At 41.4% G+C, this 24,231-nt stretch overlaps 1 protein-coding gene across 28 annotated transcripts in view; it reads right to left on the bottom strand.

Moving 5' to 3' along the window:
* Positions 1-1,445: 1,445 nt before the first annotated feature.
* Positions 1,446-24,231, bottom strand: part of DOCK9 (dedicator of cytokinesis 9) — a 283,449-nt gene continuing 260,663 nt past the window's right edge. For 17 of the 28 annotated variants that reach the window (XM_027590615.1, XM_027590630.1, XM_027590639.1 and 14 more), the window contains 10 exons: positions 20,610-20,732; positions 19,779-19,892; positions 19,560-19,565; positions 19,065-19,100; positions 18,063-18,209; positions 13,654-13,864; positions 8,215-8,405; positions 4,984-5,084; positions 4,716-4,854; positions 2,098-2,732 (listed from right to left, as the gene is read on the bottom strand). In XM_027590615.1, coding sequence (XP_027446416.1) covers positions 2,610-2,732; positions 4,716-4,854; positions 4,984-5,084; positions 8,215-8,405; positions 13,654-13,864; positions 18,063-18,209; positions 19,065-19,100; positions 19,560-19,565; positions 19,779-19,892; positions 20,610-20,732 — 1,191 coding nt within the window. In that variant the 3' untranslated portion in view covers positions 2,098-2,609. Of the gene's footprint in view, positions 2,733-3,781; positions 3,790-4,715; positions 4,855-4,983; positions 5,085-8,214; positions 8,406-13,653; positions 13,865-18,062; positions 18,210-19,064; positions 19,101-19,559; positions 19,566-19,778; positions 19,893-20,609; positions 20,733-24,231 lie in introns of all 28 variants that reach the window. The other 11 variants (XM_027590627.1, XM_027590636.1, XM_027590641.1 and 8 more) reach the window with 3 other exon arrangements.

Genomic DNA, 24,231 nt, shown 5'->3' with positions numbered 1-24,231 from the left:
GATGGCTGCACAACGCTGTACGTAATGCCACTGAACTGTAGACTGAAAAATTACTAAAATGGTAAATTTTATATGTATATTTCACCTCAATAAAATGCTACTTTACTGTGTAACTTTATACCAAAATAAAAGTTTTATACATAAACTAAATGAGATTTGTAATTGGGTACGAATGTGCTTGGCTGCAGGGTCAACAGTAGATGTCCGCAGTGAGGAGATGGCTCCTCTCTCCACTGTTGGAATAAATGAGGGCTGGTCACCTTCCAAGCTGAGTCATATCTGACATGGCATCTGTACAAATTATTCCCCAAGTTTAATGACGAGATAGCAAGTTAGCACTTTCCAGACTTATGTTTATCTTACTACATGGTGATTTGAATTTTATGGTTTCTAAATGAGGCATTTATGACCAGGAAATCCAGCTCGGAGACAAACTGTTATATCCATTCCTGCTGATGTTAGAGTCAAGGTTTATTACACCGCGCTGGGGAGGTCAGAGACTCGGGGCAAACTTACGTAGAGAATTTTCTTAAGCCCTAAATCTGGATCCACTAATCGATGGGCTGTAGACTCTGGTGAGTTGCCATCATGCTTCACCCTCTCTTCTTCAGGACCTTGTTTCCACCCGTAAAATACAGCCTTACCACTGACAGAGAACGTTTCAAAGACGCCAAAAGATCCTTGGCATCTGGGTGTTCAAGATGTGCCTCACATTCTCTTTCCTCAACTGGTTATGTAAAAAGCAGCCTTTAAAACCCTTCAGGTAGGAAGAGCAGCTATTTTATTTCTTGCGGAAAGACTCCTCTTCCTTTCATCACTGCAACTATATGGGGCTGGGTGACAATGAACTCACCTGCCAGTCGCGGGGCACCCCAGAGGCAGGACCAGCACCTGCCACGAGAGCTGTCACTTGACTTGGTTTTCTTTGTGATGACGCAGGTCGTGGAGAGTGTGTGCACACATGGGTGCCAATGCATTGCTGGGATCAATGACCACCTTGTCTCCCGAGTATTCATCTCAAAAGCAAGCAAGGAAGCCGATAAAGATGGAACTCTCAATAGAGTTGAAGAGGAAAAGCCAGAGGCAAAAGAGGGTGTCTACGCATATTTGGCAACAACTAATAGAATTCAGAGCCAGACCATGGTGCAACAGTGCATTTAGGCAAATCCTCTGGCAGATCTGATGCATAGGCCTGTCTCTTGAAATCTGTATCATGGAGACATACACAGGCGCAGACAAATGCTATAATGATTCCCCATGTACCCAACCTCAGCTTCAACGATTACCAACACTTGTCAATCTTGTTTTGTCTACCTACCCTCTTTCTTTCTTCTCAAGTATTTTAAAGCAAATTTCATATACCATGTTATTTCACCCCCAAGGACTCCAATATTCTGTCCCTCCTAGGACTGTTAAATAATGAATACCCAATATTCACTACCAGAAAATGAGCAATGTTATTTTTAATACAGATGGGGTACAGAATGTTTAATTACAGCAGGGCAGAGATTCTAGTTAAATAAAATTAAAAACCTTTATTTTTTCCAAATATAAAATTACTAATTAATGTCTCAAAAGAAAATATAACATGGTGAAAGCTTTAAATTACACCACTATTCACCACAGGATTTATGATTTACCAATTACACACTCCACCACTTTGGCAAAAGGATGAAATTTTTAAAACAGTTTATAAACCTAACATAACAAAGACTGTGTACATCTCCATATTGCACTTTCTTATGTACAAGGATAAAACAGGAAGGTCAAGTGTATTGCATATACTAAGAGCAGCACAAGTTTATCACAACTGAACTTAATGCAGAAGCTGATGTGAGGAGTTATTAAAAATGTAGAAATGTAATACATGTATGTACACAATGTGGAGACTGTATTAACAAACTCTATGTACATTACAATATACTGTACTACTTTTAAATTTTTAGCATAGTTTTGTTTGTTAATAGAGGCCTTTGGTTCTAAACTGCTTGACTAGTTTTAAGCTCACATAGTTTCTTAAGCTTTCATATTTTTTTAAATGCAAGTAGATGAGTATAAAAGCACTAAACCTCCTGGCTCACTGGTACAAAAGTTAACAATGGTCAGTTCCCTTAGGTCATCAAAAACTAGTCACAAAAATAGTTCTTGTATTCAACCTGAATGTGCCACAGGAAAAAAAAATATGTTCAAGATTTTCCAGCTTAGCCTAGAGGCAGAGATTACTCCAGCCTCAATTTCAGTGCTACTGTCCCTGCTATGTACATTCCAGAACACTTGTTTTCTCTAGGCCATTTATTTTATTACTACTCTGTAAGGAAGAATAAAATTTCACTCCGGCTTAAGAGAGTCCACCACACACCTCTGTTAAGACAGAATGAAAACTTTGAATATTGCCAGCAAGATTTAAAAAAATATGTGTACCCTCTTATGACTCCTCTAGAAAACCTGCTACGAAATAGCACAGTTCTTTATTTCCTTTCTCTCCCATTCCCCTCCACTTCTCCTTGTGCTCGGTCTTCCCCATGTCTTGCACGAGCCCAGTGATTAGCTTTGGAAATCATCCTGAGTTTGCAAATGACAAGTCCCCACAGGTGGCCCACGAGGCAAAATCACACAACTGAGGACGAGCTGGTCATCCCGTGAACCATGGTGCTTGTTGGAGTCCCACTGATGGCATTGAAGATGTGAATGGAATTCGGTAAAACGCTCGTCTTCTCCTCCAGCGGGCAAATCTTGAGGCACAGAAACACAACATTACCCAAGTGTCATGCCCCTGATGATGTTTCTCAACGACAACGTCTATTCCCCAACAGTCACTGTTCCCCTGAATGACGGTATGCTCAGGGAGCTTGGTTTTGGTGGTTTGCAGAGGGATTGTGTCAACTCAACTAGCAAGTGGCCTTTTTCAGATCAGGATTGCAAGGAGAAAGTCAAGCACAACAGGTTTTGTTTCCTTTACAAATCAGTGAATGGAGCATTCTAGACTCACCAGATTATAAGGCGGTGAAGTCTATCTTACACATACTTGGCAGGGACATGACCTAGTCCCGCCCCTTGGAAAATTCTTTTTAAAAAAAATGAATCCTGAGCATCTGTTTCTCTATTGGCTCCTTTTCTCAGGGCCTTATGGATTTCCATCCTGGGAAGGAGACAAAGCAGCTGCCTCTCTGACCCCTCACACTCAGTAATGCAAGGGAGAATTCTAAGGGCAAGACTTGACCTACTGCCAGGTGGCAACCGAGAAGAACATACACATTCAGAGGCTCCCTTGAAAAAGCCCAAAGTGAGTCTACTCCAGGTCACAACCCTTTTTTGCTTGAGGGTTCAGAAGAGTTTAATCTTCCCAGTTGTTGAGATAATGGAAAGTTCAAGGTGCAGTTTCGTAGAGCACAGCCCTGTGTTAAATGTCCAAATAACATGGGAGTTTACTTCAACATTATCAGTCCGTACATTTTTCCTACTTTCATCTCTTCTCATGCCAAATGCTGACACCCACTGTTCAAACTGTTATACAGGAATCTGCAAGCTCTGTGGAAAAGACCTCGAGCTTTCTCCAGAAACTTGTTTCCACGAGACCATCTCTTTCTGCTTAATTATTCACACATTTATTTCTTTCATCATTTCCATTTTTTTCTACTTTCCTAAAGGTCCAGAAGAGGGTGCCTCCCTTTGCACACACACTGTCCTTATGCCAACGTCTGCAGTTGTTCAAACACAATCCTAACTTTATGTGAGGCAGTCTATCAAGGTTCAGAAAAATAAAACTGAAAAATGACATTACCATCCCATCTGATTGTGTCAGCATGGAGGAGGGAAAAAGCAAACAAGTGAGATCTTAGACATGTAAGTTAGTTTCCTGTGACAGAGATTTCCAGATTAGACCATCACATGATATGTTAACTGACACAAGTGGGCCTGGCTTCCATTTGCAAGACTGAAAGACCATTATGTAGGGAAACAGACAAAAGTTGTTACATACGATGGAGGTGCTAACATTAATTATGAAGACTGGCACCATGACTTGGAAGAAGTCACTGTGGTTGATGGAGAACGGACCCCTGAGAAAGCAAAACTCTATCAGCCGCTCTCTGACATTCACTCGGCTGCCCAGCCAACTGTCCCCTCTGACTGCTGAGCCCACATTCATAATCCTACTGAAAGGAACTCCTACAGGAAGGTGACAGTGCAGTGTAACCGGGAAAGGTGCCCATCACGACGGGGAGTAGCCATGAAGAATCCACCGGGGCACCCAAGTCAGCGGTCAATAGCCAAAAACTGAACTCTGTTTTTTTAAGTGGTGAAAGACATTTAATGCCACAGAAAATTCCTTAAACTAGGCTGGGAAATCCTGGTCTTTCAAAGGATTGGGTGAATGAAAAAAATTTCCAGGAACAACATGGGTATTTCTTTCTTATGTGAGTTTTGTTTTGTTTTGAACTAGATTAGGGTGGGGAGGGAGCTTTGGACCACGGCCACCCCTGAGAGTGACAAAAGGGAGGTGGGCGCTGCTTTCCTCTGGTCGTACTGGCTGGTATCAGGCGGGTGAGTTGTTAGCCATTCCCCAAGTAACCTGTGTTCAGAAAGTAGCAGCATGTAGCATGCTACATTATTCTTCAGATATCAAAATTCTAGAAGGTTTAGGCCATTGCAGGGTATGTTTGAGACCTCAACTAATGTGTGCTTGCTCAAAATGAGAACCCCAGCATGGCACCTACCTGCTCATGCATGATTTCAGAAAGCTCCTTCGCCATCTCCCTGTAGTTGGCCTTCATTTCTTCCTGGTACTCTAACTGGTCCTCTTTGATCAGTCGCTCATTTACTGCTAAGGCTTGACCACAAGCCTCCACAAATTGCCTAAAATGGTGTGAGAGAGGGAAATAAAGGCATGTGGAGGACAGAGTGAGTCCAACTGGCAGTATCTCTTTCCTGAATGAGCACAGAAATGACTGATATTTAAAGAAAGACATTTCCAGCGTGCTTTACCTGAAAACTTCTTTAAGCAACTTCACTTTGTTGTCAGGGTATCTTTTTGTGTTTGTGTCATCTAAGAAAGCTCGGGCATATGCTAGTGGGCCTGCGTTGACCTAGATAAAGAACAAAGATTTTAAATTACATTATAATAAAAATGACCATTATCATTGATTTGGTTTCAGTTCGCAGGTTCTAAAAATGCCATCTGAGTTAGTCATGACCCCTGTCCTCAAGGAACTGACAGCCCAAAGGAGGAAACCACGAACACAGCTTATGTTGTTATACGTCATTTGATTTTTATCCACTCAGACATCATCAGGGCACTTGAGTGATGGCTCATTTTATGAAGGAAGAAGCAAAGTTTGGAAAACGGAACGATGTGTTCAAGGTTGAACCTTCAATAAGTAAAACACCTAAGATCAGAGCCCAAGTCTTCCAACTGGTATTTGTGCTACTCTACACCAGTGAGTTCAGTGAAAAACTGAAGAATATAGTGTATTGGCCAGTTTTTAAAAACCAACCGTTCGCCTCCTTGAACTGTGTAGACGACCATGAGCAAATGGACTTGCTACCTTCAAATGAAGTAACCATGTGACGTGTGCTGGAACGCCAAAGATTAGGGGCATTTAGCAATAGGGCGAGTGAACCAGAGCCCTGCATCTCTCGATTCACCAAGAAGAGTTCTCTGAAGCTGGGTAGGTCAGGATACATGGGAATGTGGAGAACAGGAAGGTTAGACCCACTGGGTGGGAAGGAGAAAGTCCCAGTGAGAAACAACTTGACCACGGGATTACTGCAACACTTTTCCTGGGAGGTCTGGTGGGCTCAGAAGGCAAGTAAAGTAGGGAGGGCTGTCTGCTCTGTCAGTGTTGATGAAGGAGCTGGGCTGTGGTTCTGATCCATGGTGGGCAGGACTTGTGCGGTAATGACAGGAGAACCAGAGGTGGGGAGACAGAGGGCCACGGTGGTGGGAAGTGGGCCCCCTGAGACAGGAACAGCTAGCTAACCTTCGGTGGTGACTGCAGGTGTCATCACACTGGTGTTGTGTGGGGAACTATGTTAATGACCTGGATATAACCCAAATGACCAATTTTCCAAAATGACATAATCCACTCAATTTTAAGGATATACAAAGAGGAAAGTTGATAAGACTTCATAAGGTCTAACAAAGCCAGATCTTGGAGCACAGAGTCACACAGCCACCCTGATGGCTCTGTCATATATAAAAGCAACCCCAGCGAGGCCCTTGGTGAAAGAATTACAGAAATAAAATGGTAAAGTTAATTTCCTCTGGCTGCAATTTTGTTGTTATCTTAGTGGGCACACATGTATAAAAATCTCCTCATCATGGAATGATGATCTTTGCTTTTTAAGATGATTGGGTATTTATTTATTTTTTTAAGATTTACTTATTTGAGAGAGAGAGAGAGAGAGAGAGAGAGAGAGAGAGAATGCAGGGGGAGGGGCAGAGGAAGAGAGAGAGAGAAACTCAAGCAGACTCCCCATAGAGCGCAAAGCCTGACGCAGGGCTCGATCTCAAGACCCTGGGATCAGACCTGAGCCAACACCAAGAGTCAGACACTCAACTGACTACGCCACCCAGGTGCCCTGATGATTGGGTATTTATAATTCCAAGGCCACTGTCAAATGGAAGGGCACATTTTGTCCTTTAGAAAGCTCAACCTGTCCAGCCACACCCCTTTACTGGCCCCCACACCCCTCTGCTCGTGTTCTGATAGAGGCTGGATGTTCCCAGCCTATGTTACTGAGTGCTTTTGTTTTTTAGCTGTAGAAAATTGTGGCCTCTGACCCCATTATGTAATCATGTTGCCGGATATTTATCATATTCACTTGATAACTTATTTTGGTACTTAAGTCTTTCAGGTCATGAGGTAAGAGGCTGAAACATCTGTAAGTACTTTTGTGGTGAAGGACATTTTGAAAACGTTAGGAAACAACCCAGTGTGGATTTGATAAAAAGGTGACAAGAACTGATTTCAAAAAATGAACCAAAAAACCCCTAAAACTTAGATATTACAATCCAAATGCAACTTTCATAAGTGCACCCTTTTGAAAGAGAAAAGAATTAGATATAAGGATATGTATATGTGTGTATGTAAAATATATGCTAGAATTATTTGTATATACTTAAAAATCAATAAAGCAAGAAGCATACTAATCACTGAAAGGAGGTGATTTAACATTTACTAATTTCCTAGGAAATCATGTAAGTAAAATACCAGTTATTTTGAAGTATGGTATACAAACCAAAAGGTACATATGAGTGTATAGCTTACTGAATTTTCACAACTGAACATATATATATATATATATATATATATATATATATAAAATCAGTACTTAGATCAAAAATGATCTTTTCCATAAATGGTGCACATTGGTTGGATAGCTACTCGGAAAAAAATGTATCTTGACTCTTATCTGTTACCACATACAAAAATCAAATCTAGATGGATTGCAGATCTATATAGGAATGCCAAACGAAGGAAACACAGAACATTTTTGAGACAGATTTAAGAACCAAGTTCTCACAGAGGACACAAAAATGCTACCAAGTAAGGAAAAATGAATTAATTGAGCTATATTAAAATGAAGAATTTCTGGGCGCCTGGGTGGCTCAGTTGGTTAAGCGACTGCCTTCGGCTCAGGTCATGATCCTGGAGTCCCGGGATCGAGTCCCGCATCCGGCTCCCTGCTCAGCAGGGAGTCTGCTTCTCCCTCTGACTCTCTTCCCTCTTGTGCTCTCTGTCTCTCATTCTCTCTCTCTCTCAAATAAACAAATAAAATCTTAAAAAAAAAATGAAGAATTTCTGCTAATCAAAACACACCATTAAGAGAGTGAAACTTACGGTACTTTTTCAGAAATAATTTTCATAGAAACCAGAAAACAAATGTCTTACAAGGAAACCTACAGCTTCTTTATATTTAAAAGAGTCTTAATGCTTCTGGTTAGGCCCCTGGAATTCCCCAAACTGAAAGAACAGGTTAGTATGGAGAGCTGGCTCCAGGCCCTAGCAGACAGCTCAGTGGACACTCTTACAAGGGGCGTCGGGTAGGGGCCCTTAGTCTACTGCCCCCCCCTCCCGCCCCCGGTATCAGGAGAAACCGCACAGATACTGGAAGGTAAATGGGATCACCAGGTAAGCGACACTCGACCTGGCTGGACTTGAAATTTACCAAGGTCCAGATGAGCCTTTGCACCTGTTACCCTTGCTTGCTCACCTGAACACTCACGCTGCCTTGCAGTTTGAGCTGCAGTTTGATCATGTCCACTTCGGCTGAGGAGCACAGTTGCCGGAGCTCAGCCACCTTCTTGCTCATCTCGTCAATGGCCACTTCAATGGGGTTGAGGTCGGTGTGGTGCTGGTACATGACGGGGATCCGCTTCTTCACATAAGGGAAGCAGTGTATTGCTGTGGAGGAAGGAGTCCCAGAATCATTCTGCAGCTTGTACAATCTTTACTGCTACTGAGGCAGAAGTACTTAGTATTCTCATTTTAGAAATAAGGAACCCAAAGCTTGCCAAAGGCAGAGGCCAGTATTTTGTGGAACCAGACTATTGTCTTCCTTTATCACTGCGTATGTTTAATGACAGGCTGTATCATGTGAAGTCAAGAGAGCTGGGTCCCTGTTAACCTTTAATGTGCGAAGTGTGTGTTTGAAGAAATCACTTTATCATTTCCTGCTCAATTTTCTTAACCATAAATGCTTTACCGTCCTTGGAAGTTGTGAGATCTGAAAGAGCTAGGAGGTAAAAGATGGCTTGGAAGATATAAAGAACAGTACACAGTTCTGAGATATCACAGATTTTAAGTCCAGAAAATCGTTCCATAAACATATCCTTGAGGAAATTCATTTCTCTATAGAACTTTGAATCACATGCTCGAGTCTGCACAAACCAGAGAAATCCGTGAAAAATAACAAGTGAGAATATATTTCCCAGCAAAGTATTTTATGAACCAGAAATTCACACACTATTGAAACATAAATGAAGAAAAAACAGAAATAAGGAAGCCTGCTTCTCCCTCTCCCTGCTGGTGTTTCCTCTCTCGCTGTGTCTCTGTCAAATAAATAAAATCTTAAAAAAAAAAAAACAGAAATAAAAATATTTACTTTTCTTATGCTTTTTTTCCTACAAAAAGCCAATCAGTATTTTTTTCATTTATCATAACAAGATACCTGAACCTATCAACACCAAAGAGTTAGTTTAAAAATGAATAGAAAAACAGATGGGGTTCTAATTTGGGTCTGTTTCACATTTTTTAACTTGTTGCTTTACATGATGTATAAATATCTATAATATCTTTATTTAATATATATATTTATGGATGGACATGAATATATATGCTTAATAGCTTATTTTATTTTTTAACCAGCAAAGGTAAGATGGGTGTGTTGTTTTTGGATCACTGCTATTTACTAAGTGGCTGGGGAGGGTTTACTTAAAATAAAATAAGAAAACAGGGCCAGTGCCATTTAGCACACAGTTCAGATGGACCATCCAGAGTCTAGAAAAGCAGGAGGTGTTCAGCCTGCTGCAGCCTCAACTGTCACACCCTTACAGGCCTGTTCTAGTCCCTAAATTTTTTTTTTTTTAAACCAATCTAAGGCCAAAGGTCTATGTCTCCTATTTCTTCTGCAGTTCTTGTAGATACAGCTTTTGAGTAGCAGCACTGGGATTGATGAAGTCCTCTTTGAACTTGACACTTCTTTGACAGTGAGACAAGAACCGGGTGTGGCTAGATGTGGACAGAAAGCACTTCAGAGAGGAGTGTCCTTGCAGTGGACTTGTACGAAGTACTGTGGAAGTGCTTCATGAGGCTAACAGCCATATCAAAACACACATGGTTAGTGTAATCACAGTATTTTTGAGTGCTGTGTTGCAACAGCAGCATTGTTTAAGAGAGAAAAACTAACTCCAAGGATGTCTGTGAGGTGTCCGTGGACTATACGGATTTCACTCAGTGTGAAAGTCCTGAGTCTTATGATGGTCACTGGAGACGCAGAGGAGAAAAGGAGAGTCCGGTGACACAGAAAGGGCAGAGCCTGTACCTGAGCCCGCCAGGCCCATGTGAGCTGGGATGCCCTCTGCCTTCCTTTCGGGCCCCATCTTTCCTCCTCTCCCTCAGAGTCACTCAGCTCCAGCCACGCCAGCCTGCTGGTCGTCCCGTGAATGTGCTGGGTACAAGCACCCCCGCCACTGACCTTGGCCCTAACAGCCCCTTCTCCCTCCAGATGTTTGCCTGGTCTACCCCCTCACCTCCTTCAAGTCTGGACTGAAGTGTCACCTCCTCAGTGAGGCCTCCCCGGGCTACCCCATTTAAACTGCAACCCTCCCCAGTCAACCTCACATGTTTGATCTCCTTTTGCCTTTGTCTAGAACACACATTCACTTCCAACACAGGTATGTTTACCATTATGTTTACTGCTTATCGTCTGTCTCCTTCTGCTGGAAGGTAAACTGCGGAGATCTCTGTTTTGTTACTATGCCAGGTTGAAACACTGCAAATGCTCCATCCATTTTGTTGAATTAATGAACGTGTTACTGCCCAAGTGGCTAAATGAAAGAGCAAAGTGGCCTGGAAGGTAGAGAATTAGATGACTTGATTGAGCGAGTTATCAAGTTACTAAAAAAATGGCCGGCCCTTATGCTGGGCAGCCCTTCCAGAAAGAGGATGAGGAGAGGTGGCTGAGAAGTGTGGGTGCCTGTACAGTCTGGTGAGCCTGAACAGAACGTGAAGAGCTGGAGAATATTTCTGCCCCTAGTGGGAGACTTGACAGGATTTGGAAGACTCTGGAATAGTGACTGGGAAGAACCTCTCTATAGCAGGAGTTCTACAACAGGAGGAGAGGAGGGGGTCAGCAAGGGGCCTGCAGGGTGATCACCAGGTTTTCCAAATGATCCCACAACTGCAGCGCACTGACTGACCTATCCAGGGAAGTGAGCCTTGGCCGGGTTCCGAGGGCAGGGAGAGCCAGGGCTTCCCCACAACTTGGATGGTCAAAGGTCTGGTTTGAAGCAAAGCAATGGAAGAACCTAAAGGATTAATAACATAAGGGAAAACTCTCAAGTTCAAAGTCTTCAGAATATCCTGGTCTGTGTATCTTTAACTGAAGGCTGATAGAGAGCTTATGTGCTTTTAAAGATTTTATTTATTTATTTATTTTAAAAATTTATTTATGTATTTAGAGCTCACACACGTCGGGGGGAGAGGGGCAGGGAGAATCCCAAGCAGACTCCCCACTGAGCGTGGATCCTGGTGAACTCTATCTCATGACCCTGAGATCATGACCTGAGCCGAAATCAAGAGCTGAACACCTGACTGACTGAGCCACCCAGGCGCCCCTAGCTTATGTGTTTTTAGTAGCATTTTTCAACCTGTTCTCTAAATCTTTATACTACCCAAAAACTATGCTTTTGATATTTTGGGATCGTTCAGGGTAAAAACTGTACTTTTTTTTTTTTTTTTTGGTGTTTTGTTGTACTGTAATCTCCTCTGGGTTGTAAGCAGCCTCAAAAGGCAAGGGGCTCAATGGTGGATAAGATCCAGCATAATCCAGCAAAATAAAGTACATTCTTTCCCCTCCTGGGTATAACTTACAAAGCTCTTTAACATAAGATTAGGATAGTGTAACCCTCATTTTATAGATGAGGAAAGTAAGGCATAGGGCGAGGGTAAGTGACTTGCCCAAGATCACACAGTTGAGTACTGGCCCAGCTCTGCAGGACCTAGGCCCAGGCTCTATTCTGCCCACAGGTTCTCATCCTCATAGCCAAGCCAATGACTTGGGGGGCTATTCACCTCTCTCTGCAGTGATGATACTCTCTGTCTCTTCTTTTCCGGCAGGCAGGGAGCTTGGCTCTTGTTTAGCTAATCAAAAATATTTCTGTGACCAAATGGTAAACCGGAACCTTGAAGAGAATCTGGCCAGAAAACACCCTATGGTAGTAACTGTTTATGGATCAGTAATGCTACCTGAGCGGACTCATCCTAATAAAAAATGCTGACTCTGACTTATCAGTGAACTTGGTTTATTTGAAGTGGCAACGCTCAAACTGAAGAAGCACCAGAATCACCCAAGGGCTTGTTCATCACAAGCCCCAAACCCAGAGTTTCTGATTCAGGAGGGCTGGGTGGGCCCAAGGATTTGCGTTTCTGCTAAGTTCCGAGGTGATGCTGATGCTGATGCTGCAGGTCCAGGATCAGTGTGATAAGCACTGATTTAAAGTCATGACAGCTAGAGAGATACATATCCTAAGCTAGTGAAGTGACTCCACCTAGAAATGGAGTTGTCTTGTTTAATAATAAGAATTTGCTACTGTGTCCATTAGAAAAACAACTCACTCACATCTAGGGAGGGGATACCACTGTCAAAGACAATACTCTTTGTGTTTTACATGTTATCTTTACTCTAAAAGCAGGAGTAGGGGCCCTTTAAGAATGCAGGCTTTTTATTTTTTATTTTAACTTTTATCTCAGTTCCTTCCTAGGAAGGGTAAAAAATTCTCTGTGATATGCTGTTCTGAGCTATTTTACATAAGTCATAGTCTTGGGTAATAGTTTTACTGAGATACAAATTCACCCACTGAAGTGTCCAATTCAGTGGTGAGAGTGGAGCCCCATGTGAAATGCGGCATCTTAACGGTGTTCCTTCCACTCGTCATTATAGGGTTCCATATTAGTGGCCAGGCAGAACACCCAGCAACATCGACTTCAGGACAAGCAATGGGCACCTTCCTGGTGCCGAATGGTCACTCTTTGAAACAGTGGATGTAGACACACCTGGCTTTTTGAGCAGGTCTCCTCACTGATTTTTTTTTTTTAAGTCAAGAAAGTGTTCTCTTTTGGGTTATCCCAGTCATGCTACTGACTCTGACCTAAGAGCAGATGATCAAGCTCCCCCAAAGAAGGTAAAAATGACTCCCAAGATGACTCTACACTGTCAGGAACTGGGAAATGATGCAAAACACATTTCTGAAAATGGGTTATCGATGGTTACAGTGTCAAAGAATCTATTAAAACTCAGTCACAGCCTAATGGACGGCCTCTGAGTGTAGAGAGCTTCCTTGCAGTGGAGGTATTCAAACTGAGGTTGGCCAGCCACTCTGAAGAGATGAGGTGGAAGGACTCCAGCCTCATATACCGTTTATTCACTCAGCCTACAATCCCCAAGCAAGTTCATGCTGGGACCTGTGTGATAAAAATATATAAGGGGTCCCTTCCTGTGAAGGAGACATGGAACTGTGTGCAGGGGCTCTTAGGGCCCTGGGCCTAGAGAGGCCTAGAGAGGGGTCCACATGGATTTCAGAAGGAGCCTGTAAATCACCTGAAATCGTGTGCACATGCACTCTGAGGAGATAAGGGCCCACTATTTTCATCAGATTCTAAAAAGGGTCAGGGACTTGACTTTGGATATGAACTTATGGTCTAGTAGAAGAAGGAAGTGCTAACAGATAAGTAGAAAAATGTCAGGAGTATTCCAAAGTAAGCATTAGATAAATGTTAAACTGAAATGGGCATGTGAGGAAAGTTAACAAAGCTTGAAGGGCCTTTCACTCTAGAAGTTTCTGGATCCCTTGTGGAGAGCTCTTTATCTTGGTGTCCAGGCTAATGTCTGTCTGGACGTGGTTCTTCAAGGAAGAAGCCAGGGAAACTGTACCTGTCAGTATGGTGCGCCGTTTGCACTGCTCCTCAACCCCGCCCTGCCTCTTCCCAGTCTGAGTGAAGGGCATCTCAAACATGAAGCGGCGAATGTTATGGGACCTCTCAAACTCCGTCTTCCTTTCTTGCAATTCTTTCTCATCAAAGAATGGAACCACATGAGTCACCTGGATGTATGCATACTTGGAATCCAGATCCTTAGGGTTGACCTTTAAATGAATAAACAAAATAGGAGATTGGTGTTATGTGAAGGACTCTTTCCAAGCATCCCTAAGCTTGTCTTCCCACTTTTTATTAATAAAGGATTTGGAGGGGCACCTGGGTGGCTCAGTCGGTGAAACGTCTGACGCTTGATTCTGGCTCAGGTCATGACCTCAGGGTTGTGGGACTGAACCCTCCCACCACCCTTCCCCCCACCCCATCCCTCAGTCAGCTCCACTCCGTACTACTCAGCAGGGAGTCTGCTTGTCCCTCTCCCTCTGCCCCTTCCCGCACTCGCACGTGCACATGCACTCTCTCAAATAAATACATAAATAAAATCTTTTAAAATAAAGAAATAAAAGATTTGGAAAAATTTAGAAAAGTTGAAATAGTACAACAGTCACATACTCACCACTTAGAACAATTACTAATGCTCTGTTTCAAATACACACATGCATATACACATATGTGGATGGATGCTTAGACATATACATATAGACATTTTTTTTAAGCTGAACCATTTCAAAGTGGTATCCATCATGCCAGTTCAGCCAGCATCTCCCAAGCGTGAGGACATTCTCCTTCGTAATCATAATGCATTATACTTAATAAAATTAACTTAATTCTGTAATTATCACTCAGTACACAGTCCATTAAAGTTTCTCAAATGTGGCTATCTGTGTTTGAACCAGAATCTAATCTAATCAATGATCATATGTAATCTAGAATTCTCCACCTTTTTTTCGTGACATTGAATTTTTTTTAAAAATAGTTTTCTTGCTGAATAACTCCCTGTGTGGATTTTTCTGCTGGCTCCTGAACTGTATTTTTACATATTGGCTTAGAGGGAAAAGTGTTTATTTTAGTAATAATGTTTAACACCTAGAACCTCAACTTATTATTAATCTGTAGAGAGATTAGGTGTAAACAGATGTGGATGAATTAATTTAATACAGATACAGACTAACTAAGACTCATCTAACCGGAAGTTTAGCTCCTGATTGACTCAGCACATAAATGCTTTTAGAACTGCATTGCTAACATCTGTGATGTACCAGAACATGAAACACAGGCATTTCCCATACAAGCACAACAGCTAATTTATTAGGGAGACAAGTCAATTTTGCACAAATGAATTCTATTTAAGCTTGTAGAGCAATAAAAGGAGGTCTGACAGAAATGACTGCAGAGAATTTGGAGAATATTCTGGAACTGGGGCCAGCAAACAAATGAGGCCAAGAAGGTTTAGCTGGTCTCAAGTTATCAGGCACCACTGTCCTCTCACCAGGGCTGTATGTGAAGAAAAATGAAAAATAAATGCGAATGTGCCTAAGACTTTGGAATTTAAGAAAATACAAAATGTCATGAGTTATTACTTCTATTTTAGAAACAGCCATCTGGCCAATCACTATAACTGTCCTCAAACCTATGAAATGTAACTCTCCTTAGGAGAAACAATTTAAAAGCAGTACAAATGCACGTGCTTGCCTATCTCTTCAGGGGTATTTCCCTAGTCTTCATTTCCGAAGTTGTATGTACATATCAGTAGGAGGAGCAGAGGACAGGTGTTTGGGGGCAGAAGAACACACGAGAGCGCCGAGAAGAAGTTATGATGTTAAAGCCACAACTTGACCCGGACAAACGTTCCAGTTTCAGAGAAAAGCAGCCAATCGGATGTGAGTAGTTTGGTCTAAGAAAAAAGGAGGTCTTCATAAGGTCATGTTGAGGTTTCTGGTTAAAAACAGACCAACAGTGTGTGTTTATCTCTTTTCCTTTGTGCAACTCTGTTAAAATGCAGTACAGAATTAACCTGTGAGGACCAAGGAAAGAGGAGAGAAGACAGCAGTGGGTGAGAGTGTTTACTGAATTTCTAGAAGGCGCTTGAATGGAGGTGTGCTACCCAACTTGGCAGAGACACTGTTTTCCCATGCAGGGAGGACAAGGAAGAGTTCTGAGGAAAACAGCACCCAGTGACAATAGAAGTTCTAGTCTAAGTTCCCACAGAGAGGAGTCACCAGTGAGTCAGAGCACTTCTCAGAAGCCTGCTGCTATGGACTGAACATCTGTCCCCCCCAAATTCTCAGGGTGAAATCTTAACCTCCAATGTGATGGTATTGACAGGTAGGAGGTGATTAGGTCATGAGGGTGAAGCCCCCCATGAATGGGATTCATGCCCTTATAAGAGGGGCCCCACAGAGCTCCCTCACCCCGTCCACATGTGAGGACACAGCGAGGAGACGGTCGTCTGTGAACCAGGAAGACCTCACCATGCACAGAATCTGCTGGCGCCTTATCTGGGATTTCCCAACTGCTGCGACTATGAGGAATTTCTGTTGTTTATAAGCTGCCCAATCTCTGGTGTTTGTTACAGCAGCCTGAATGGACTGATGTCCACAGAGGGCTAGAACAGGATTAGGGTGACTGGGAGAGGTGTAGGGTGGAAACCAGAGTGAGTGGCCAAAGTCTATTTGGAGTGGCCAAACTCCAGGTTCCCTTCCCTAGTCTCCGCCCCACAAGACAGAAGAGGTTGCTCCTTGGAGAAACTGGTCTGGAAAAGGTCTAAATGGGTTTACCAGTCTCAGCAGAAAGCAGGGGCAAAGGTACAGAGCAGAACACAGGGTGAGCAGGTCAAAGCTTGCAGGCCGAACGTGGGACCTTCAATCCTTGCTCATGTCCTGCATCCAGATTCCAGAATTACCTGCTTCCTTGTCCCCTCTCTACCACTTGGGCAGGAAACTGGAAGACTCTTCCCTGGAGAAAAAAAGGGCCTCAAGGAAACAAATTTCAGAGACTAGGGATTCCAAAGCAGGGCTCAGAATGGAAAATGAACTAGGGATTCTTTAAAAGGGTGAACTTAGAAGGACGTAGAGCTTATCACTGCTGGAAATTGAGCAGGAGGACATTTTTGTTTGCTTAATATTTAATATTTATTTATTTACATTATTTTTTTAAAAGATTTATTTATTTTAGAGAGAGTATGTGTGTGTGTGTGTGCGCGTGTGAGCCAGGGGGAGGGGCAGGGGGAGAAAAATCTTCAAGCTGACTCCCCACTGAGCGCCAAGCCCCACACAGGGCTCGATCCCATGACTCATGCTATCATGACCTAAACCAAAACCAAGAGTCAGATGCCTAACCGACTGAGCTACCCAGGAGCCCCAGTTTTTTTTATTTTTAAATTGAAGTATAATTGACAAACAGTATTACATTAGTTTCAGGTGTACAATGTAGTGATTCAACATCTCTATATAGTATGCCATGCTCACCACAAATCAGCTACCATCTGTCCCCATACGACACCATCACACGATCATTTCAGTATCATATGCTTTATGCTGTGCCTCTAACTGGAAGCCCACATCTACTTAACTTCAGCCATTTTGTCCATCCCTCCACCCTCTTCCCTTTTGGCAACCATCCAGTTTATTCTCTATTTATAGGTCTAATTCTGCTTTTTGTTTGTTTATTCACTTGTTTGGCTTTTTAGTTAGCAGGAGGACATTTTTAATGCAAAAAACAGGAGCTCTATCTCAGCCTGAATTTCAGGAAGCAAAGGGATGCCCAAATTCCTGGAGATACCCTGAAGACAGTGGAACACATAAATATACAGGAGAAATGTGTAGTTTCAGAAAAGGTCTTCATAAGAGCAATACAGCAGAGGGCAGCCTCTCTAAACAGAAAGTAGATCTCATTCCTACAAATGTGCTGGCTAGTTAGTTCCTTCCTTGGTCTGTCAGCCTGTCCCATCTGTCCAACATCACAGTGAAAATGGTATATCCTTTCAGACGTTACTCTGTAAAATAATGTCTTTTTTTAAAAAAGATTTTCTTTATTTATTTGTCAGAGAGAGAGAGATCACAAGCAGGGGGAGTGGCAGGTAGAGGGAGAAGCAGGCTCCCCACCGAGCAAGGAGCCCAATGCAAAACTTGAACCCAGGACCCTAGGATTATAACCTGAGCCAAAGGCAGATGCTTAACCCCGTCTGAGCCACCCAGGCTTTTTAAAATTATGAAATCTTTACTTAATGAAGGGCATCAGAAATCACAGAAAGGTGTCAAGAAGAAAAAAATTACACTTGCTACTCAAGGCCAACCATTCTTAATTTTTCCTGTTTTTTTTTCCCTGTATACGTATTTATGAATATATAACCAGCCACACATAATCAATCAATACAGTATTATATTGCTATATTTCCAAACATAGTCATACCTTGCCAGAATCCTGTATCATTTTGACATTTTCAGAACCAAATTTATCTGAGTAAAGTTTAAGAAGTCTCTGGGAAATTTCTGACAGAGGTGTGAGTTTGGGTTCTTTGTAAATATACTCTTTTCCATCTTCATCTTCAAAGAACCCCTGTGACATAAAGCACAATTAGAGCTATTCCCAACTATAAGCCCCAGGCTTACCACCCAGGAAGGATTCTTGTGTTATAAGGTTTAAAAAAAAAAAAAAAAAAAAGGCGGGGTGGGGTAGGGAGGGTGATTCTAAAATAAAATCCGACTTAAACAGGCTTTCTGAAGTGGAAGGAAAATAATAATGTGAAGTTGGGGTGCAAAGATAAAGGAAAACACAAAACTGCAGACTCATTCAAGAACGCTGTCATTAAGTGTTGAGTGAAATGGAGGACTGGAGACTCAAGACTTCTCTCGGGATCGCATGATGGGATTCAAGCCTGTTTCACATTCCCAAGCAGCAGAGCTCACTATGAATGATTCGGCAGCCTGCTCTGGGCAGGCCTCGGAAACGCACACAACCCCCCTCACAGGCCTCCCCCATTGACACAGGACTTTACGGCATAAACAGAAACATTCCAGTCTGGAGCAGGTTCGGCAAAAGTTATCCGAGGTTCGCATAAATTCCATTTTGCTCTACTTATGAGAAAAATATGAAAGGGCTGGAGGATAATAGCAGAAAATATTTTCACTATCACCGGTTAGCATGTGATTTAGCACCAATCATGTCTGAATAGAACAAGGCTTAGAATTGCATGGGAAGTGAAAAAGGTTGAACATTTTAAAGTCCAGATTGGGGTTAATACTTGAAATAAATGAAAATAAAGTTTCTCATCTAAAATAAAAATGGTGCAAAAAACACAGTATATTAAAAAAAAAATGCAGGCTAACATGAAACAACACCCACATCAAACTAGGAGTTTAGATGCAGTGATTTCACTACATTACTTGCTTTTTAAGCATTTACTATAATTACCTCCACATCTGTTTCACTGTCTGTAAACTGGTATTGCTATAAAGTTATAAAAGACAATAACAGGATAAATTGAAGGTTATATAATGCTCATAGAAAACAACACACCCTAAATAAATGGATTATAATTTAATACCATTTAATCATGTTAGAGACTTGGAGGTTAAACTTTCAGTTAAATTTAAATGAACCCTTTTCTACAGGGTTTCTGAACTATGACAATGGTAAATATACTTGTGGAGATATACTACAAAAGATAGAGATGCACAGGGAACAAAGGAAACCAGAAAGTCTTAATTTTGGTTTTAAAACATGCAGTATAGAAGTGTAAGGAAACAGGTGATTTATTTCTGTAAATGGAATAAAATGTTAAATTTTTTTTTTTTTTGAGTTTGTAATGACTGGACAGATATACATACAGACTGGAAAAGGAAACTTGCGAACCACACTGAGGTACCAAAAGTGGTGCTAAAAATGTCTTATGGAGGGAGAACTTACCGCTGCCTTAAGAAAGTAATAAAGAAAAGACAGGAAGAAAGAAAAAAAAGCAGAAAGTTTACTGCCGAGGAAGATAAGAATCATACTAAATATGACAAATTCATCAAATTAGCATTTATAGAAAATACAAAATTTACAAAATACAAATTTATAGATTTAAAAATAACAAAAACAGAAACAAGGACTTAGGAGGGCCTACAGAACAGAGAGGAGGCTCACCTGTCCAAAGAAGGCCACTCGGAAGTATGTCCCCAGGAGCCTGCGGCCTGAGTGCATGACCTCAGTCACTTTGCTGTAGGCCCGGTGCAGTGTATCATACAGATGAGCCAGCCTCTGAAAAGCAGAACAAAACCCATTTCTTCCCACTTGCAACTAGGAGAATCAGTTTTAAAACAATTAAATGAGACCACAGAGGTAAAAATTTCTTGGACTTGAGTAACAAAACGCACACACACACGCAAAATCAAGACTGTCTCCACTGCACAACTGGTAATGACCATTTTTCAATTATAGTATTTTCTACCCAAAGAGCAATTTTGCATATTGAGGATCCATCAAATCTCCACATGGCAGTAAGCACCTTCTGTTTTCAAGTGTAAACATGAAATGTCACAGATGGTAAAGTCCTATGATGACGTTTTTAGTCTCTGCTGGAAATTTCCTACTTCTCTGATATGCTACAAGAAGCTGGACAGCCTCCCCAGGGAGGTTGGCAGGGACAATGGCCTTCCATGCGGATGGAGCAAGGAGGAGCTCTGAGGAAGAAGGCACCCGGTGATTATAAAACTCTGTTCTTGGTAACCTTTCAAAAATGGAGTGGCACAATTACCCATCCTTGTTTTTTGAAATTTGGGATCTGTATAGAGGTGGGGCCCATGTGGGCCACGTATAATGCTCTGCAGGTGGTGACCTCCAGCATCACACGGAGGGTCAGAGAGCACAGGTCATCTCTGATCACGGCCTGCTTGCTCTCTTTGCATGTAAGAAGGTTTGAGTGCATGTGTCACCCCACTGTCCTCTCAAACAGGAAAAAACAAACCACTCTGATACCTCAAAATCTCTCCGTTTCTCGTAAATGGGGATGATTAGTTTATAGATGTCAGCGATTAGCTCATAGCGTTCAGCCTTCCAGAGTCCATCTGCACACTGCTCTAGAAGCTCCATGAGCACATCCTGATCAAAAAAGAAGGCCATCAGTCAGAAAAGAGTGTTACAGGAAACATGACATTGTATTCTTTGCAGAATGCTTAACCAATTAGGATGGTTAGGAGGAAAATGTCAAAATACATTATTTCTAAACACTAACTTCCACACTTGTAGTAAATAGCTCATCACTACGTTCTTTTTTAATTAGCCATTTTTCAATCATTTACAAGCAGAAATGAAGGGTCACACTGTATGCCTGTGTAATAGTTATATACCATGAGGAAAAAATGGACACTGATAGCTTCACACAGGCTCTCAATTGGTGTTTAGTTCTATTTTTGTAACTATAATTTAGAAAAATTTTTTTTCCTGGGGCATCTGGGTGGCTCAGTCGGTTGGGGTCTGAGTCTTGATTTTGGCTTGGATCATGATCTCAGGGTCGTGGAATCGAGCCCTCCGTTGGGCTCTGTGCTCGGCGGGGAGCCTGCTTAAGATTCTTTCTCCCTCTCCCCTTCCTCCCTGCTCTAAGGTAAATAAACAAATCTTTGAAAAAAAAAAAAGGAAATATTTTTTTTTTCCTTTCTGAGAAACAATGACAATGTTGAGACATGAAATTACTAAGTGTGACTTCAACCCAAATTAAGCATCTCAGAGCAATTTAGTGATGGTACATGGTAGGCATGATGCCTGCCTCACCAACAACCTTTCCTCCTATCCTTGTAAGTTTCTATCTACTGCAGTTTGGGTAGTCACCCAGCCTCTATTAAAGTCCTTGGACTCTGGAGGAGCTAACACTTTTCATGACTCAGGGGTTGGGGCATGTGGCTCAGGGGTAAACTAATCAGCATAAATCTATTTCCTGGCCACAGTCATTGTTTCATCATCTGTGGACATGTGACCTAAATGGGCCAATCAGGGTGAATTTTAGGACCCTGTCCTGGAAGGCTGGGACAGAAGTGTTCTCATCGGCCCACACATGACAGGCAGCAAGGAACCTGACTGGGGCTGACATCCTGAGAGCCAGGCAGGGGCCCATGTGCCTTAGTAACAGAGTGGAAAGCTCCCCCTCTTTCCCAAAGCAACTGTATCATGGATAACTGTTAAACATTCACATTGATTGTTGTCAATCTTTCTGGAATTTCCTAATTGAAGCCAATTTACTCAACCTTTATTGTTTAAGCCTATTTGAGTGGGGTTTCATTAATGCCACTGAGCAAATTTTCGTGTGCTTCTTTGTCATCTCTATAGCTTTGGCGAAGTGTCTATTCAAATTGTTGGCTCATTTTTCTACTGGGTTTTTTATTGAGTTTTGAGAGTTCTTTACGTATTTTGAATAAAAATCCTTTACCAGACACGTGGTTTTTAATTTTCTCCCAATCTGAGGTTTGTGTCTGGATTTTCTTAACAGTGTCTTTTGAAGAGGAGAAGTTTTTAATTCTGATGAAGTTTAATTTATCAAGTTTTTATTTTCTGGATTGTGATTTATATATTGAAAAAAATCTTTAACACAAGTCCACAAAGATTTTTTCCTTATGTTTTCTTCCAGAAGTTTTATAGTTTTACATTTAAGTCTATGATCCATGGAGTAATTTCTGAATATAGTGTAAAGTATGGGTCATTTTTTTAATATGAATGTCTAATTGTTCCAATACCATTTGATGAAGACTATCCTTTCTCCACTGAACTGCCTCTGAATCCTTGTCAAAAATCAACTGAACCTATGATTAATCATAGGAGGGTTGCTGGGGGGTGGGGTGGGGAGATGGGGTAACTGGGTGATGGACATTAAGGAGGGCATGTGATGTAATGAGCACTGGGTATTATATAAGATTGATTATCACTGAGTCACTGAACTCTACCTCTGAAACTAATAATATACTATGTGTTAGTTAAATTTAAGAAAGAAAAAAAGACAAGGGAAGTGTTAAAAAAAATGATCTTCTCTAAGTATCAAATATACTATGTGCTCTACTAAAGCAAAGAAAATAAATTATATTATCTGAATGACTGGGAAAAAACTCAACTGAACCATATGTGTGTGGGTCTATTTCTGGCTTCTCTATTTTGTTCTATCGATAAGAGATGTCTAACCTTGTGCCAATACCACCCTGTTTGGATTACTACTCCAGTTCTATAGAAGGATGTCTCCACAGTGACACTAATGATATGTCGAGTCACACAACTCTTTGTTCTGGAGTCTGTCCTGTGCCCTATAGAATGTTTCGCAGCATCCTTAGCCTCTACGACTAGATGCCAGGAGCGGTACCTTCTCCCTTCCCCCTTTCCCCAAATTGTGACATTAAAAAACCATTTCCAGACATTACCAAAAGTTCCCTGGGAGATGGGGGCAAAATTACCCCAACTGATAACCAATGCTTTATAATAACCTTAAAAGTCAGATAGCGTGACTCTTCAAACTTTTTCAAAACTGTTTTGGCTAGTCTAGTTCCTTTGCTTTTCCATATAAATTTTAGAATTCATTTTGTCCATTTCTACCAAAACTCCAGAAGGGACTTTGATCAGAACTCTCTGAATCTGTAAATCAATTTTAATAATATAGTGAATTATATTAATTAGTTTTCTAATGTTGAACCAACAGTGCATTCCCAGGGTAAACTCCACTTGGTCATGGTTTATTTTTCTTGTTTATATTTTGTTAGATTAAATCCACTAATGTATCTTTTAAGGCTAGCTGCCTTTAAACATGTTTGTATCCTCTATTATACTGTAAATGAAGGACAGGACCTTTGTTTTTCATTCCTAACCTAATGTTTCATTACAGGCCTAATGCTTACAGTTTATAGATCCAAAGAAAATAAATATACATATATTTTTAAGCAGGCTACACACCCAGTGTGGAGCCCAATGCGGAGCTTGAACTCATGACCCTGAGATCAAGACCTGAGGTGAGATCAAGAGTCAGACGCTTAATCGACTGAGCCACCTAGGCGCCCCAAAGATAAACATTTCTAAAGCAGTTGTCAATCAATTTGTCAGAAAATACTGACTTTAAAAAAACCATCTTTAAAGCAAGGCATTTAACTTTTATATCATGTTTACCACATACAAATCATAAAACTGTCATCAGTGTAACTAAACTCTGAGCCAATGCTTATAAAGAGGTATACCAGTTGTCTCACACTTTTATTGCAGGTCTTTTAAGTGCAAACACTAAACATTACATAGTAACTACTATAACAGCTATAGACAAAGAAGAAATCAGGAAAGGCTCTAATACCATCTCTTCTTGTGCATTTGTATTATAAAGACATACATCTTTTTAAGTTTTGTCTCAAATCTTTTCCAATGAGAGAATTTGCCCAGGCTGAGCATGACAAATTCTCACACTCCTCTGATGATAAAAAGCTAGATAAAAGCATACAAATAAAACCTGTATAATGTCAGTATCAATATATTTACCTTTCCATATTAGTAAAACTGGGGATATAATAAAGGTCTAACCTAATTTGGTGGTCGTGAGGATCAAATAAAATTTTACCCATCAAAATGCTCTGAAAACTATAAA

This window comes from Zalophus californianus, chromosome 3 (assembly GCF_009762305.2).
Source record: "Zalophus californianus isolate mZalCal1 chromosome 3, mZalCal1.pri.v2, whole genome shotgun sequence".
NCBI lineage: Eukaryota > Metazoa > Chordata > Mammalia > Carnivora > Otariidae > Zalophus > Zalophus californianus.
The sequence above is the reverse complement of the archived record's forward strand: the minus strand, read 5'-3'. Positions and strand labels throughout refer to the sequence as shown.